This window comes from Tupaia chinensis, unplaced genomic scaffold, assembly GCF_000334495.1.
Source record: "Tupaia chinensis unplaced genomic scaffold, TupChi_1.0 Scaffold139833_1, whole genome shotgun sequence".
NCBI lineage: Eukaryota > Metazoa > Chordata > Mammalia > Scandentia > Tupaiidae > Tupaia > Tupaia belangeri.
This window is the reverse complement of record NW_006199712.1, coordinates 3,534,642-3,552,357: the sequence shown is the minus strand read 5'-3', so window position 1 is coordinate 3,552,357 and position 17,716 is coordinate 3,534,642. Positions and strand designations below refer to the sequence as shown.

At 38.4% G+C, this 17,716-nt stretch overlaps 1 protein-coding gene across 7 annotated transcripts in view; it reads right to left on the bottom strand.

Annotated features, from left to right (window-relative positions):
* The window catches only part of XRN1 (5'-3' exoribonuclease 1), a 153,357-nt gene that overhangs the window by 131,865 nt on the left and 3,776 nt on the right, over positions 1-17,716 (bottom strand). For 6 of the 7 annotated variants that reach the window (XM_014593184.2, XM_014593182.2, XM_006162304.3 and 3 more), the window contains exon 2: positions 1,809-2,041. In XM_014593184.2, coding sequence (XP_014448670.1) covers positions 1,809-2,041 — 233 coding nt within the window. Of the gene's footprint in view, positions 1-1,808; positions 2,042-17,716 lie in introns of those variants that run through there. The other variant, XM_027765883.1, reaches the window with a different exon arrangement.

Sequence of the window (17,716 nt, the reverse complement as noted above, 5' to 3'; positions counted from 1 at the left end):
GAACCTCAGCATTGTTCATTTTCATTTATTTAAAGAATTGAAATTTTCAGGTAAGGACTATAGAAATAGGATATTATAACAGTGAAAAACTCATGTAGAACATTATATTTATAAAGTAATTTTTATTGCAAATATAAACCAAATACATTTTAGAAGCAATCTCAGAACAATAGTATTTTGGAAAGAATTATTTATTTTAATTTTATTTACTATTATTTTAAAATTTGCTATAGGACATGCATGCTCACGAGAGAGAGAGAGAGAAAATGAGGTGCCAGGTTCGGGACTTGAACCACGGGTGACCAGGTAGGAATGCAGCGCCTTAACCATCATGCCACCTGCTGGCCCCCAAAACAATAATTTTAAACATTCATATATAAATTGAATTTAATGATAGTATCATTTAATGATCTTAAATACTCAATGATCTTAAATGTAGGACCAGCAGGTGGTGTGATGGTTAAGGTGCTGGAATTCCCACATGTTTAACCACAGTTTGAGTCCCAGACCTGGCAGCTTGCTTTCTCATTTTTCCTCTCTGTCTTTCTCTAGCAAAATAATAAATAAATAATTAATAAATTAAATAATTCTAAAAAAACTATCTTAAATGTTACTGCATAATACCATATAATATTCTTTAAAGAGTATTACACAAAAATCTAATTATAAGATTATAATGTAGGGGCCATAGGTGACATAGTGGTTACAGCACTGGACTCCCACATGGCTGACCACAATTCAAGTCCTAGATCTGCTGGCTTGGAAATCATGCCATGATTTGAGTACCAGACCTGGCAGCTTGCTGGCCGTATAGCTTCTTTCTATTATTAATAGCTTTTTATACAGGCTCTCATTCTGTTGCCCAGATTGCCTCAAACTCACAATCCTCCTGCCTCAGCTTCTTGAGTAGCTGGGATTATAGATGTGTACCACTGTGCCTAACTCTTAACAACCTTCTTCTTTATTTTTCTCAATAATTATTTTATCCAATAGTACATTAAGTATTATCATTATTAATCTGACCAAAGGGAGGAAGGGAAAGTGAGAAACCAAGCTGCCAGGTCTGGTACTCAAATCATGGTTGGCCATGTGGGAGTCTCAGCACATTAACCACGATGCCACCTGCTGGCCCCGCTAACAACCTTCTAAACTTTACTACTGCTGCCCATAAATAGGGATACATCCTGATTTAACTATGACTTAGAAATTCTTCAGGTGGCTAGGGCTTTGACATCAAAATCCTCTATGTACAATCCCCTCTTATCCTTTTAGTTCTTGTACCACAGACTTACAGTGGTGCTGATAATCCCCACGTGTCTTAACTCAGTTCTTTTCCTATTGTTCATCATCAACCTTCTATTCTCATCTGTCTTTCTGTCCAATTTGGACCATGTTCACCCAAAATTATCATGTAGCCCAGGGTCTAGGCATTGAATAACTATTTGTTGAAGTAAATGTTAGTAGTGTTCGCATTGGAACAATCAGTTCAGTCTGCAGTTATCGTCCCAGGGTAGATTACTCTAGGAGCTTTCCCGGCTTCTTTCAAATTATCAACAAGAAGTGTGAAAAACTCGCGATAGAGAACAACAGAGTGCCTTTATATAAAACCCAAGTATGCTTTGGAAATGACACTTTCATTACTACATTTTTATTTGAGTGGAAAATATGACAAGTAAAAGATACTCCCACTTCAGGGGGAATTTAAGCAGAAAATAAATATGAATAGAAAAATTCATTGTGTTAAGTCAATTATTTTAAAAAAATAATGTAACCTAAATAATATTAGAAATAAACCAAAAATAGTTTACCTAAAACGCCTCCCACGCTGCTGGTTCATTTTTGCTCGAGGAGCCACACCATCAACAGCCATAAAGAACACTTTCCTAGGTTTAATAATGCGAAACAACACCTCCAAGTAATGAAAAATGTCAGTAAAGATTTTATCATCTGAAATTCTGAAGTGAACGTCGTCATCATTAGGATGGGAGCACTGATGTATAATTCCATTCATATCTAGGTACAAGTTGGCAAATTCAGGAATCTAAAAAATAAACAAAAAAAATTTTCAAGATCATTCATTATAATCAACCATAATACCTTAGCAGCTGGGAAAAGTCATTATTCAATGACATAAAGCAGGATATAGGGCATTCTGACTATGTAAAAGTTGAGCAAATAATTGCCATTTAATAAGAAAGTACAGAAAAACCCAAACAGGAGGAACTGGAATATGGAAACACAATCTGGTTATATAATGTACCAATGGCTTGAACTAATTTATTGTCAAGTAATCATTGACTTTATCAGGTAAAGTACTCGGTTCATTTGGTAGTTAAAATATTAATTTCCTTCCTACTGTATGGCATTAATTTTCAAAGCCTCAATTTTCTCTATAAATGAGTAACACAATGCCCATTTACATCAAAAGGCTATACATAGTTACTGAAGGGTTATACAAATGATTTAAAGCCTTTTTGTATATTTGGTTTCACTGTAACTGAGTCAGTGGTGTGGGTATATTAATTTTTTTTGGGGGGGGGGAGGTTTTCGCTATAGGGCACCTGCGCTCGCCAGACAGACAGAGAGAGACAGAGAGACAGAAAGCGAGAAATCACCCCTCAGGGTGGATGGTCACTCCGCAATCCCTTCTCCTCCATTCTCCTCTCGGGATCTTGGGCACGCACGCACATGCACCCGGAGTGAATTTTAAGCCACCGGGTCCGGGACTCGAACTGCGGTCGACTACGTGGGAGTCCAGCGACATAGCCATTACGCTAATTGCTGGTTCCCTGGGTATATTAATTTTAAGAGGCTTAGTTGATAACAATAAATTTACAAAAACCTGAAAATGGAGTTCTGGTTTGTGGTATGTGAATTAAATAGTTTCTAAAATTTAATTAACAGGTATCTAATTTTAAAAAAAAGATCTTAATGGTTCTGGCTCTCCATTTTTTCTCTAAAAGCTTGTGAACAAATGAGAGGAACACTACCTTAACAAAAATAAACTAATAACTAAAGGAACTGAAATGAGCAGAACTAATGATAATATCTAATGTAAACAAAGAATTTTAGATGAGTCCACATTGTAAAAAAATTACTTTAGGGAACCAGCAGTTGGTGTAATGGCTATGTCGCTGGACTCCCACGTAGTCGACCGCGGTTCGTGTACCGGACCCGGTGGCTTAAAACTCACGCCAGGCATGTGTGCATGCGTGCCCAAGATCCCGAGAGGAGAATGGAGGAGAAGGGATTGCGGTGTGACCATCCCCTCTGGGGGGTGATTTCTCGCTTTCTGTCTCTGTCTCTCTCTCTCTGTCTGGCGAGCATACGCGCTTTATAGTGAAAACTTCTCAAAAAAAAATTACTTTGAATTTTTTTAATACATTCAATCCCTGTATATCATTACAGCATGCAGAATGAATTTTCCCAGCATGAATACACTGCATATTAGTCCAGTTAAAGATATTATAATACTCATTATCAACAGATAATTTTCCATTTTTGTGTCCCTTAAATGTTTTGCTTATAAACATAGAATAGGCTTGCTTTTTATAAATGTAATGGAAATGTAATAAAAAAAATCAGTAAATTCAAATTTTACAAATGAACATTTTGCTATGATTGTGAAAATGGTAGGTATGCTTTTGAGTTTGGAGTAGTGAAAAATTTTGGCCTTTGGATAAATGCATATCATAAAAACATTTATAAAATATCCTTTTATACACTATTATACTAAATATCACATATAAAATTTAAAATTTCTTGAGTAACAGGCTCAAATGAAGTGACAAGCTGTGATTACGAGATTTTTAAAAAGTGCATTCAAGATTTACTATTTGTTTTAAAAAATCTGAAAACATCAACCAAAAATCTCAATGTGATTTTGTTTTGACCAGGGAGGGGGTACTCTAGGAGGACATATGCACCAATAGTCAGGAAAAGTGTTAAAGATTGTTGAAGAAAAAATTGCTTTAGATGAAATAAGAGTTATAAAATAGTTTGACAGAAACAGTTTGCAAATAGTCCAGGTATATATAGAAATTTACATTGATTCCAAGGCCTGGTGGTTAAGACAGCTGGATCTCACATGGCTTATAGCACATTTCTATGTCCAAAGCAGTGGCTTGAGGAAAACACCAGGCACATGTGCCTGCATGCCCCAAACCCCAAAAGGAGGGAGAAATGGAGGAGAATGGATTATAGCATGACCGTTCCCCATGGGGGGGAGGGGGATATTTTCTCTTCTCCCTCTTTCTCTAGTGAGCCCACATACCTCCTAACAAGAGGAAACAAGGGCAGAGGGAGGGGTCGAGCAGTCAGTGGAGTGGTGGTTAAGGAGGCTGGATCCCAGAAGACTGACCAACTGGTTCAAGTCCTAGACCCTGTAGCGTGAAAAACATGACAGGTGTGTGTGGGTGTGCGCCCAAAATCCCAAGAGGAGGAATAAATGGAGAGAGGATTGTGACATGACCAATCCCCACGGAGAGAGCTATCATATTCCTTCTCTTTCTCTTTCTTGTGAGTATATGTGCCCTCTGGCAAATTAAAAAAAATATATATGAGGCTTTTCAAATCAGTGAAAGAATGGGATGGGGTACCTATCTAACCATCTGAAGACAAAAATGCATCTAATCACACACAAAAAAATTCAGATTACGAATTTTAGTGTGAGAAATGTAACCAAAGGGCCAGCTTGTAGCCTAGTAGTTAAGGCAGCTGGATCCCACATGGCCAACCGTGTGGTTTGAATCCCAGCACTTGCAGCTTGAAAAACATGCCAGGCACATGTGAATGCATATCCAAAATCCTGACAGGATGGAGAAATGGAGGAGAAGGGATTGTGTGTGACCATGGCCCATTGGTGGATACTTTCTCCCTCTCCGTCTCTCTCTGGCAAGTGCATGTACGCTCTGGAAAAACTTTTTAAAATAAAGAAAAAAGAAAGGTAATTAAGAAATAATTATATACTAATTATTTTGATAATCTTAAGGCTTGGAAGGTCAAAAATCATAAAGGAAATAAATGGCAGAGTTTGCCATCTTAAACATCTACTGTTTTTTGTTTTTTGAGAGGTTTTTGCTATAGGGTGCATGTACTTATCAGAGAGAGACAGACAGAAAGACAGAAAGTGAGAAATCATTCCCCAGGGGAAATGGCCAGGCAGCAATTCCTTCTCCCACATTCTCCTCTTGGGATTTTGGGAACATATGCACACACATCCGGCATGAGCTTAAGCCACCAGGTCTGGGACTCAAACCACAGCTGACTACATAGGAGTCCAGCGACATAGTCATTATGCCAGCTGCTGATCCCAAACACATACTGTTTTAAATCTATAGGGTTATAAAATTAGCCCTACAGACACAAACAAAAAGTGACATAAACAAATTCGACAGAAAATGACAAAATACAGAAAAACATTTGCAAATTAGGACAGACTTAACACCAATTATCAAATATAAAGAAGCACACATTTTATTTTAAGAGGTTTTTGCCCTATGGCATGTGCCTTGCAGGGCTGGGAGGAGAGAAGGAGGGAGGGAGGGAGCGAGAGAGAGAGAGAGAGAGAGAGAGACCGAGACCAAAAGATAGAAAGTGAGAAATCACTCCCCACAAGGGGGATGGCCATGCCACAATCCTTTCTCCTTCATTCTCCTCCAAGGATCTTGGGTGGGTGCATGAGTTTCAAGCCACCATGTTTGGGACGTGAACCACAACTTTGGCCATATGGGAGTCTAGTGACTTAACTGCTACACCATCTGCTGGCCCCAAGAGCAAAATAATTAAGGAAATAAAAAAAGACAAAAATCTAATAAGCATAAGAAAAGATGTTAACCATTCAAAAATTTCAAATTAAAATGATACATTATTTTTCCCACATATTAGAAAGATGAAACTGACTAATGTTACCCAGTATTGGTAACAAGGTTTCGGACAAATACATATTTTATGGTATTAAAAGCTTCTGGGCCGACTCTGTGGCCTGATGGTTAAAGCAGCCAGATCCCATGTGGTTGTCTGTGGTTTAAATCCCAGACCTCATGCCTTCAGAAGCAGACTGGCAACAGGTGTCCAAAATCCCAAGGGGTGGGTAATAGATGAGAAGGGACCACAGTGTGACCATTCTCTATGGAGGTGCTTTCTCACTTTCCCTCTCTGTCTCTGGAGAGTGCACAAGCCTTCTAGCAAAAACAAGCAACAATAAAAAATGCAATTGCAGCTATCTATTATGCACTCAATTGCCAAACACAGAGCTAAGTATTTACATTCTCGCACTTAATTAAAACAACCTTAAAAGATAAATATTTAGCTTTCTCAGATTTCACCCTCCTGACCCAAGATCTAGTAGGACAGGCCAATCACAAGCCATCTACATTTGAGCTCTGAGTGGCCCCTTTCAGGGGCTAGGACAACTGAAGATTTTTCTGCCCAGATTTTATCCTCCTGACCCCAAGATCTAGTAAGGGCAGAGTAGTCCTCAATTCCCATGGAATCTACTTCACAAGGGGAGAAAAACAGAACTTCAGAGACACTGTAGAACACATCCCCCTGTACACCTTTGAATGTTCAAATATAACTCTAAACATTAGAATAAAAACATATAATCTATCAGATGACCAGAAACCACCACAGAGGTATGAGAAATATGAGAAGCCAAGACAGTATCTCCCCCAAGGGAAAAGAGTAACTCCTCATCCTGCACAGACAATACAATGGAAGTCATGGAAATGTCAGATAAAGAATTTAAAATATTCATAGTGGCAAAATTAGCAGAAATGCAAGAGAAGAGAGACAATGAACTCCAGAAGATGCAGGAGAAAAGAGACGAGTTCCAGGAGGTGAGGAAGTTCTTGCACAATCTGAAAGACGAAATACACACCATAAAAAAGAATCAAATGAATTGTTAGAGATGAAGGCTGTAGTACAGAAAATCAAAATTTCCCTTGAAATTATTAAAGGCAGATTTGATCATGCAGAAGATCGAATCTCAGACGTAGAAGATAGAAACTCTGACCTTGAAAAATTCACCAAAAAGACTGAGAAAATAACAACAACGACAAAAAAGAGAATAATATATGAGTAATACTAGATACCATTAAATGCCCAAACATCCAGATCATCGGTATCCCAGAAGGTGAAGAAACTAATAAGGGCAATGATAATCTATTCCATGTTATCCTGGAATACAGAAATAAGATATTACTAGAGGTCAACCCCGGATGATGGAATTCTAGTCACTGTCTACTCCTTTGGACTACGGTACATAAGAGCTTTCACATTTTTCTCTATTATTGAATTTATTAATTTTTTGAAAATTCTTTGCTATAGGGTGCATAAGATTGCTGGAGAGACAAAGACAAAAAGAAAACTTACCAAACCTAGAGAGGTATTCAGATATCTAGACCCGAGAAATACAAAGGACCCCACCTAGAATCAACCCAAGACCTTCTCAAAGGCACATCATAGCCAGATTGACCAAAACCACAGGCAGAGACAAGGTACTAAAATTGGCAAGAGAGAAACATCAAGTTACTTTCAAAGAATATCCCATCAGACTAACATCAGACCTCCCACTGAAAACATTGCAAGCAAGGAAAGAATGAGAAAATATACTCAAAGTGTTAAGTGAAAAACAACTTCAGCCAAGAATACTATACCTGACAAGATTATCTTTCATATGGGAAGAAAAGACAAAAACATCCCCAGATAAACAAAACCTGAAAGAATTTACCAACACCAGACCAGATCTCCAAGAAGTTCTGGAGGGAGTGCTATGCCAGGAAAACTAAAGTCAGAGACACAGAAATAAGCGTACAAAAAACGAACAACAACAACAAAAAAGGCCAGCTCAATGATAGGGACAACTCTGAAAAAAATCAGTAATAACAATAAATGTTAACTTTCAGAATTTAAATGGAAAGATCAGACAACAATAACATGCAAATTCAACAGAAGAGAGATTAATTATGTGAGACTGAACTGGTGAAATAAGAGTTTTATGACTTCTGACTAAAACATTACTGATTTTCTTCTATGCGTTGCTTTCCAGATTTAAGGATTTTTGTCTTCTCTTGAACTGTTGATAGGTTTATCTCTACTATTTGAATGGAACACTAACTGCTGGTTCCCTATAATATGTCCATTCTACCCAGTGAGGTTTATGCCTAAAGTCAGACATGTGTTCATAGGTATGTATATATCAGCTGTGCTTGCTATTCAAAGTGTTTAGATTAATTAAGATCTTTTATGGGACCAGCAGTTAGCGTAATGGCTATGTCGCTTGACTCCCACATAGTCGACCATGGTTCGAGTCCCGGACCTGGTGGCTTAAACTCATGCCGGGCGCGTGTGCGTGTGTGCCCAAGATCCCGAGAGGAGAATGGAGGAGAAGGGATTGCAGTGTGGCCATCCCCTCTGGGGGGTGATTTCTCGCTTTCTATCTCTGTCTCTCTCTGTCTGTCTGGCGAGCACACACGCCCTATAGCAAAAACCTCTTCACAAAAAAAAAAAAAAAGAAAAAGATCTTTTATGAATCAACAGAATGTGGGGAGAAAAAAAAAAAAAGAGGCATGGAAAGCAACTGTAGATACCAGAGACAGTGTGGGAAGAGGGTGGGAAATGGCAGAGGGTGAGTGGTAGGGAATGAAGGGAAAAAAAAAAGCAAAACATATAAGAACAAGAAATGGAAAATGATTTGTTGATGATAACACGCACAGTAATATCCTTGATTAAGCCAATATACAGTGTACTCTGGATGGAAAATTTCATTTTGTATACTATAATGATGTACAGGGAATGAATGTAAATAAATAAATGTAAAATAAACAAACAAAAAATTAAAAATATATATATTTAGCTTCCTCATTTTAGAGAAGAGGAAAGTCACAGCACTAGAAAAGAGAAATGAAATGTATACCCAGTAGTGTGGTTATAACTAAGTTTGAGGTGTAACTAATCTGAACACAAGTATTAGAATTAGAAATATGTTTACTTTGGCCCAAGGTTTCTACTAGTGGCAGTTTATCCTGAGAAATAACCAGAAATGCACATAAATAATAAAAAAATACAAAAATATTCAGGACAAGCTGGTCATGTGCTTGTCATCTCAGCTACTCAGAAGGTTGAGGCAGGGAGACTAAGAGGCCAGCCTGGGCAACAAAGTGAGAGCCTGTCTCTTAAAAAAAAAAAAGAAAAGAAAAGAAAAGAATTCTTCAGAAAATAAAAAAATAAAAATAATCCAAATGCCTAATAATAGAAAATTGATGGTACATTCACACAATGGAATTCAATACAATAACCAATTATATATTCATATTTGGCATGTAATAATATATATAAATAGGGTATAAAATAGTAGGTATATTATTATTTTACTTATGAAAAATATTTGCTGACATATACCTGTATGGAAAAGTTAGGAAGTAAACAGAAATAAGATATTTCTAAAGATCAACCCCAGATGATGGAATTCTAGTCACTGTCTACTCCTTTGGACTATGGTACATAAGAGCTTTCACATTTTTCTCTATTACTGAGTTTATTAATTTTTTGAAAACTCTTTGTTATAGGGTGCATAAGATTGCCGGAGAGACAAAGACAAAAAGAAAGAAATCACACTCCCCCACCCCCACCAGGAGGAATCTCCAGGCCACAATCCCTTCTCCTCTTGGGATTTTTTATTTTGAGAGAGAGACTTTTGCTATATGGCACATGCACTCACCCAAGAGTCAGAGACAGAAAGCCCCAGAAATCACACTGCAGGGGGGGGATGGCCATGCTTCCATCACCTCTCCTCCATTCTCTTGGGATTTTGGGCATGCATGCACACGTGCCTGGCATGAGTTTTAAGACGGCAGGTCCGGGACTCAAACCACAGTCGACTACCTGGAAGTCCAGCAACTTAAACCATTACATCATCTGCTGGTGCCCTCCTCTTGGGATTTTAAGCACACACACACATGTGCTTGGCATGAGTTTCAAGCTACCAGGTCTGGGACTTGAACCACAATCAACCAAATGTTTGTCCAATGCCTTAACCACTATGCCACCTGCTGGACACTCTGAATTTTTAAAATTTATTTTCATTGTCAGAGGGTGTGTGAACTTGCCAGAGTGAGAGAAAACACCCCCCAACCCCCCACCATGGGGCACAGTCATACCACAATCTCTTCATCCAGTCAAGATTTTGGACATGCAAGCACATGTGCCCACGCATACTGAGGCTGAGATGTGAACTGCAGTTGGCCATGTGGGATCTGACTGCCTTTGTACAGGGTTTAACCACTGTGCTAGGATACCAGTCTTATCAGAATTTTTTTTAAATAATGAGTGTATATTATCTTGAGGGGAAAATTCCACTATAATGTTCCTTTCAGAAAGAAAAAAAATACTGTCACGTTTTAGATGAGTAAGACACAATATCATTAAATGATTGGTCAATGAAGTCTAGAAAGTGAGGACAAGCAATAAATTGTTGCTCCTTCACAAAAGATAATACTGATAGTGTCCTTGTTCTTTCCAGAATTATTACATTAGCCAGTTAGAAATTATAAGGTTATTTAATCCTTTCTCCCTCCCAAACCCATACCCGATTAGCCACTGAGATGTTTTACTTCTTTTTTTTTTTTTTTTTTTTTTTGAGAGCTTTTTGTTATAGGGCACATGTGCTTGCCAGAAAGACAGAGACAGAGAGACAGAAAGCGAGAAATCACCCCCCAGGAGGTATGGCCACGCCCTTATCCTCCATTCACCTCTCGGGATCTTGGGCACTTACGCACACGCATCCGGCATGAGTTTAAACCACTGGGTCCGGGACTCGAACTGCAGTCGACTACATGGGAGTTCAGTGCCATAGCCATTACCCTAACTGCTGGTCCCGACTTTTTTTTTAAGAGAGATTTTTGCTATAGGACATGTGTGCTTGCTGAGAGACAGGTAAAAGGAGATGGAAAGCGAGAAGTCACTCCCTAGGGTCATAGTCACACTGCAATCCCTTCTCAAGCCTCCTCTTGGGATTTCGGGCATGCATGCACATATGCCCACTGGGACTTTTAAGCCACTAGGTTTGGACTTGAACCTTGGTCAACTACATGGGAGCCCAGCGATGTTTTCCTTTTTAAATTTAACAGCTAAAATGCTTACCAAACTTACCGTTTTATCCAATCCTACTGTTTTAAGCAATCTTACCATTTTCTTTATTCTGTGATCTCTTGCACTGATTCAGGCACTACTCACTTTTCCAATGGGACTATTTACTTGCAATTTTCTCTCATCAAACTTAGCCATTTTTCTTTTTTCTTTCTTTCTTTCTTTCTTTTTTTTTTTTTTTGACTGTTTTTTGCTATAGGGCGCGTGCGCTTGCCAGACAGACAGAGAGAGACATAGAGACAGCGAGAAATCACCCCCCAGAGGGGATGGTCACGCCGCAATCCCTTCTCCTCCATTCTCCTCTCGGGGTCTTGGGCACGAACGCACAACGCGCCCGGCATGAGTTTTAAGCCACCAGGTCCGGGACACGAACCGCAGTCAACTACGTAGGAGTCCAGCGACATAGCCATTACGCTAACTGCTGGTTCCCCTTAGCCACTTTTCTTAAAAATGATCTGATCATGTTTTGGGATACTACAACTGACTTAAATATTACCTTTCCCACCAATTCCATGCTCTTTTTTATTTCCATATATACTCTATAAGCTAACTATGATTATTTGGAGACCCCTAAACGTGCTGGACTATTTCAAACCTCTGAAGCTGATTCCGTTCTTTCCTCCACTGACTTTCTGGATTCTGTCTCATCCTTCAAGATCTAGCACCTTCTTCTGGCAGCTTTCACTTACTCATCTAAAGGGAAATGACACTCCCTTTTTGCTACACCTTGCAAATACTTCTCTTATTTTGCTTCAGAAAGCATTCTTTGAACATCTGTTTTTGCTATTCCTATTTTTCCAATTTAGCATCTTCAGGGCAAGAGCCATATTTTATTTTTGTATTCCCAATATATACAAGAGCGTCTGGCACATTAGTAAGTGCTTGACCCATTTTTGTCTAATGTTTAAGTGCATGGGTCTGTCCTCTTCTGCTAAACTATTAATTCTTTGGGCTCTTCAAAGCAAGAACTTTAATTTGGTTGTGTTTAGAGCACTTATAGCCCAGTCTGAAAGAAAGTAGCAAAGAAAAATATTTAATAAATTAATAAAGAAAAAGATTTATCTTTACTGAATGTGAATGTAGGCACATGTAGCCTACAATAATTACTTGGAATATACTTATATTTATTTAAATTGTGGTTGAATATTAATATATTAGTATCTAAATATCTAAAAAACAGGAGTTCTTTTTTTTTAGTTTAACTTTGTATCCTACTTAGTATTGTTGCAAAATGCCTTTCACATAAAGACAAACAATATATTTGACTGATAGATTAAAAGAACTGTCAATACTTTTTCTTTTCTATGAATAGTTTTTAATCTGACTTATTTAAAATAATCCCATAGTGGTGTTCATTTTAAAAAATACTTGTTTTAAAACTTACTGCTATACTATATATACTTGGATACATTTAACATACAATTGTGTTTCTTTATACTAAGTTTCATATATTATGTAATGTGCTACAGTTAGTAAATTAATCCATGCAATTAAACATTCACTTGATATCCTCTGTGTGCCATGGAACATGGTAGGGGCTGGGAAATACAGCAAAATCAGTAACATAGTGATACAATAAATAATATAGTGAAGGAACCAGCAGTTAGCGTAATGGCTATGTCGCTGGACTCCCACGTAGTCTACCGCAGTTCGCGTCCCGGACCTGGTGGCTTAAAACTCACGCTGGGCACGTGTGCGTGTGTGCCCAAGATCCCGAGAGGAGAATGGAGGAGAAGGGATTGCGGTGTGATCATCCCCCCTGGGGGGTGATTTCTTGCTTTCTGTCTCTGTCTGTCTGGCAAGCGCACAAGCCCTATAAGGAAAAACCTCTCCCCCCAAAAAATAAAAATAAAAAAAAAATAAGATAGTGATAAGCTCCCAATACATAGCCAAACTTTAAAATAAAAATGCCAAGTTGCATTCTCTATCATTTTAAAATTTGAAAGAAGCATTTTTAGCATAATGTATAGAAGACTACTAGTATTAGAAGTGGAGGCTTAATGGCTATGGCGTTGGACTCCCCTGTAGTCAACTGTGGCTCTAGTCTGGGACCCAGTGGCTTAAATTCACGCCAGATGTGTGTGCATATGTGCCCAAGATCCCGAGAGGAGAATGGAGGAGAAGGGATTGTGGTGTGGCCATTTCCCCTGGGGAGTGATTTCTCGCTTTTTGTCTCTCTGTCTCTGTCTTTCTGGTGAGCACATATGCCCTTTAGCAAAAACCTCCCCACCAAAAGAAGTGATGGCTTAGCACAACACAATGAAGTGAATGCACTTAGCACTATTGAAGTAAACACTTAAAAATAATTAACAGTGTATTTTATGTACATTTGACCACAGTTTAAAGAAGTATAGGTTCTAGAATATGAATTATCAACAGTGGCAATATCATTCCCAAGGAAGCCAAAATTGGCATCTATGTGTATGAGTGTTTTACATAATAAATATGTGTAAACACATAAATAGCCAAAGTACATAAACAGATACATAGCATATCTGTGGTATTAAAATTCCAGTGTCACTGCTCCATGCTACAACAACATAAAAATCCTAGTTTTGGTTCCATACTGACCTGAACATGCTGGTTAAGGTGGTGTGTGCATGTGGTTCTATCTAACTTGGAGCCTGGGTCGGAGAGACTGCAGCATGGTGAAATACTGTCAAAAATACCTCTCTTTCATAAATAAATAAATAATTTAAAAAATCCTGTCAAGGGCTGGTTCTGTAGTCTAGGGGTTAAGGGAGAAAGAGGGCACAGGGCCAACCACGTGTTTAAAAATCTCACTGTAGAGTTTGAAAAACACACGAGGATTGGCTATGTCCCTGGACTCTGGACAGGATGGATAAGTGGAGGGGACAGCACATTATCACACCCCACCAGAGGGTCCTTTCTCCCTTAGTCTCTCTCTCTCTCTTTGGTGATTAAAAAATAAATTACATGGAGTTGGGGTAAGTGATTTAGAAAAAAATCAATTCTAAAGAGCTCCCCATAGGGAGTGGCAATAATTGAGGGTGGGGAGGGACAATGATCTAGAGTAATTCTACTTGGCTTCAAATTTAGCTGCAACACTTAAATGGAGACTAATACAACAACTGGTATGACTAAATAAGTGAATGCATGTAAAGCACTTAAAATGTCTAGTGCATGCCAAGTACTTAACAAATCTTTGCTATTTTGGGACCAGCAGTTGGTGTAATATCTATGTCACTAGACTCCCATGTAGTTGACCACATTTTGAGTCCCAGACCCGGTGGCTTAAACTCACACCAGGTACATGTGCATGCATGCCCAAGATCCCAAGAGGAGAAGAGAAGGGATTGTGGCATAGCCATCCCCCCCTGGCGGGGGGTGATTTCTCACTTTCTGTCTGTTTCTCTCTCTCTTTCTGGCAAGTGCACATGCCCTATAGCAAAAACCTCTCCAAAAAAAAAAAAAAAAAAAAAACCAAAAACCAAAAATTTTGCATTTTTAACACCCCTGTAAAAAAAAAAAAAAAAACCCAAAACCAAAAACTTTGCTATTTTAACATCACTGTGGTAGATTATAATCACTAAGAGAAGTGCATATAGTTTAAGAATTCATTTCTCATTTTTTTATTGCCAGAGGGCACATGCACTTGCCAGGGTGATCAAGAAAGAGAACAAGAGAGAGAAAAAGTAACCCCCAGTGAGTGGGGTATGGTCATGCCATAATCCCTTTCCTCTATTGCTCCTTCTATCATGTGCCTGGTGTGTTTTTCATTGAAATCTCAGTCTGTCATATGTGATCTTGCTTCCAATGCACAGCACTTAATTAATGTGCTTACTGGGCTGGCTCTGTAAGAATTTAAATCTTGGTTGTATGACCTTTGTTTTGTAAAGACAGATAAGGGATGTGGGTTTACCTTCTCTCCTTTCCCCAAATCTTATGACGACAGAGGATTTTATACATACATATTCCCCCTCTCCTCCCAAACAGTCTGAGAACAGGCAGCACTAGCTAATCATAGATTTCTATCAATAGGAGGAGTAATTAGGTTTGTATTGATGGATAAAACACTGCGGGTTAAAACAAGCACAGCCTATTGCATCAGAAGTTGGAACTTTTGTAACAGGTTACAGATTCTTATAAATTCCAAGCTCTGAAAATAAAGAGCTGGTGCAGACTAGAAATGATGATTTGAAAACATGTCCCTGAAGTTGTTCTCTCCTCTCTTCTCCAGTGGTGGTGTTACTGATGCTAAAACAAAACCAGCACCTAATCCTCAATGAAACTAAACAGTCTGGGTAGAACTAGCAAAGATTCAGATTTATAAAGCTATCCTTATTGTGTTCTATTTTTCCCTCCTCCTTCTTCGACTGCTGGTGGGACACTAACAAGGGGAAACACGTTCCTAGTTTGGGGACCCTCAGGTGAAGCAACTATCAATAGTACTTTTCTTTGAAGTCCAGTAATTGTACTAGAATATGTCCTACCAATCATCTGAATTTATATTCTCAGGTACATAGTATACTCTTTCAATATGCAGTTTCAATCTTTTTAAATTTCAGGAAAATTTTCTTTCTGTTCTTTTTCTCCCTCTCTCCCTTCTTTCTCTAACAAGTTATCAAGATGGTGCTTTATTAAATCAATTCTTTACATGAAATTGTGTCTAGAACCAGATTACTGGGCCAGTCAGTGATGTGATGGTTGGGACAGCTGGATCCCATGTGACTGCAATTCGAGGCCTGGATCAGGCAGATTGAAGGAAACACGCACATGTATACCCGGAAGAGTGGAGGGTGTTTTCTCACTTTCTCCGTCTGTTGGGTAGGGGTACATCCCCTCTAGCGAATTAACAAACTACATTACCATGTGGCTTGTCAATGTTGTGAGGTCCCAGGAAGTCTAGAATACAGTAAAATGTCTGATGTCGTATGCGCCAATGCTCCACCGAGCAGTAATGCTGTCACAGGACAAAGGGGCAGTCTCCTGATCTTACAGATGCATCCCCCCCATAAGACAAAAGCTTCTTTAATTCTAGTATTTATTCTGTTATGTTGTTTCTTTTCTTTTCTCTTTTCTTCTATTGCTTGTCTTTGTTGTCTTTCTTAATTGCTACTTTCTCTAGAATCTTTTATCTTTCTTTTTAAAAAATTTCTTTTTCCATCTTCTTTTTTTGTTTTTCTTATGGTATCATTTGCTCTTCCCTTGCTTCTACTTTTGGCTTCATTTCCAAAATAGTATATTTTCATTTAGTTCCAATTTTCTCTAAGTTCTGTCATCTAATTCTTGAGTTTTCATATTTGATATATGTTGGTCTTTCATGTCTTATAACATTTTCTTGGTGCCTAATAGTTCATTATAAAATACAGAGTTATAGTTTTGGTCTATTTTGTGTGCATATTCTTTTTTCACTTTTCACAAAAACACAAATACACTATTTATTTTGAAGAAAAAATAAAAACAGCCACAATCATTTAGAAAATATCGAGTCTCAGGGTCAGCAGGTAGCATGGTGGTTAAGGTGCTAGACTCCTACATGGCCAATTGCAGTTAGAGTCCCAGACCTGGTGGCTGGCTTTTTCACTTTCCGTCTTTCTATCTATGGTGAGCAAACAGAATAAACTTAAAAAAATAATAATAAAAACAAAATTTTTTAAATTAAAAAATAAAATATTGAACCCATGAGTTATCAAATAATGAAAATTTAGATATAAGTTGGGACTCTCAAATCTGAGGGCTTTGCATATTCTTTTTTTTTAAAAAAAGTTTATTTATTTAAAGAGAGAGAAGGCACCTTCAACAGGGTCTCATACTGTTATCTAACTCCCCCATAACAACACACACACACAGCTTTTCACCCAACCAGGACCATTGACATGCATGCATCTAGCATGTATAGGTTGACCTGAGAACCAAATCCTGACCTTACATTTGGCCACTAGCACTGCTGTGTGCTGTGTTACAATCATGTCACCATGGCAGGGACTTTGGCGCATATTCTTATTTAAGTTTTTATTGTCTGTAGGGATGTTATTTTGTTCCATTTTTCCCTATAATAACTTTGTATGGGGCCCAGTGGGTGGTGTGGTGGTGAAGGTGCTGGACACTCTCATATGGCCGACTACGGTACAAGTCCTAGACCCGGTGGCTTAATTTCTCACTCCCACCACCACTCATGTGTGCCTCTCTCTGGCCAAGTTAAAAATAAATGAATGAATAAGTAAAGTTAAATAAACAATTCTTTAAAAAAAAAAAACTTTGTATGTGATTTGACCTCAATAATTTTCTGTTGCTCATTTTTAAAATTTTTTTTTAGAGGTTTTTGCTATAGTGTGCTCACCAGAAAAAGGGAGACAGGAAGCGAAAAATCCCACTCTCTCCCAGGGGAATGGCCACGCCACAATCCCTTGTCCTCCATTCTCCTATCAGGATCCTGGACACGCACGCACATGCACCCGGCGTGAGTTTAAGTCACCGGGTCCAGGACTCCAACTGCGGTCTACTACATGGGAGTCCAGCGACATAGCCATTACACTAACTGCTGGTCCCATCTGTTGCTCATTTTTATGTGAAATTAATTTTCTTGAATTTTGAAAATGAGTAA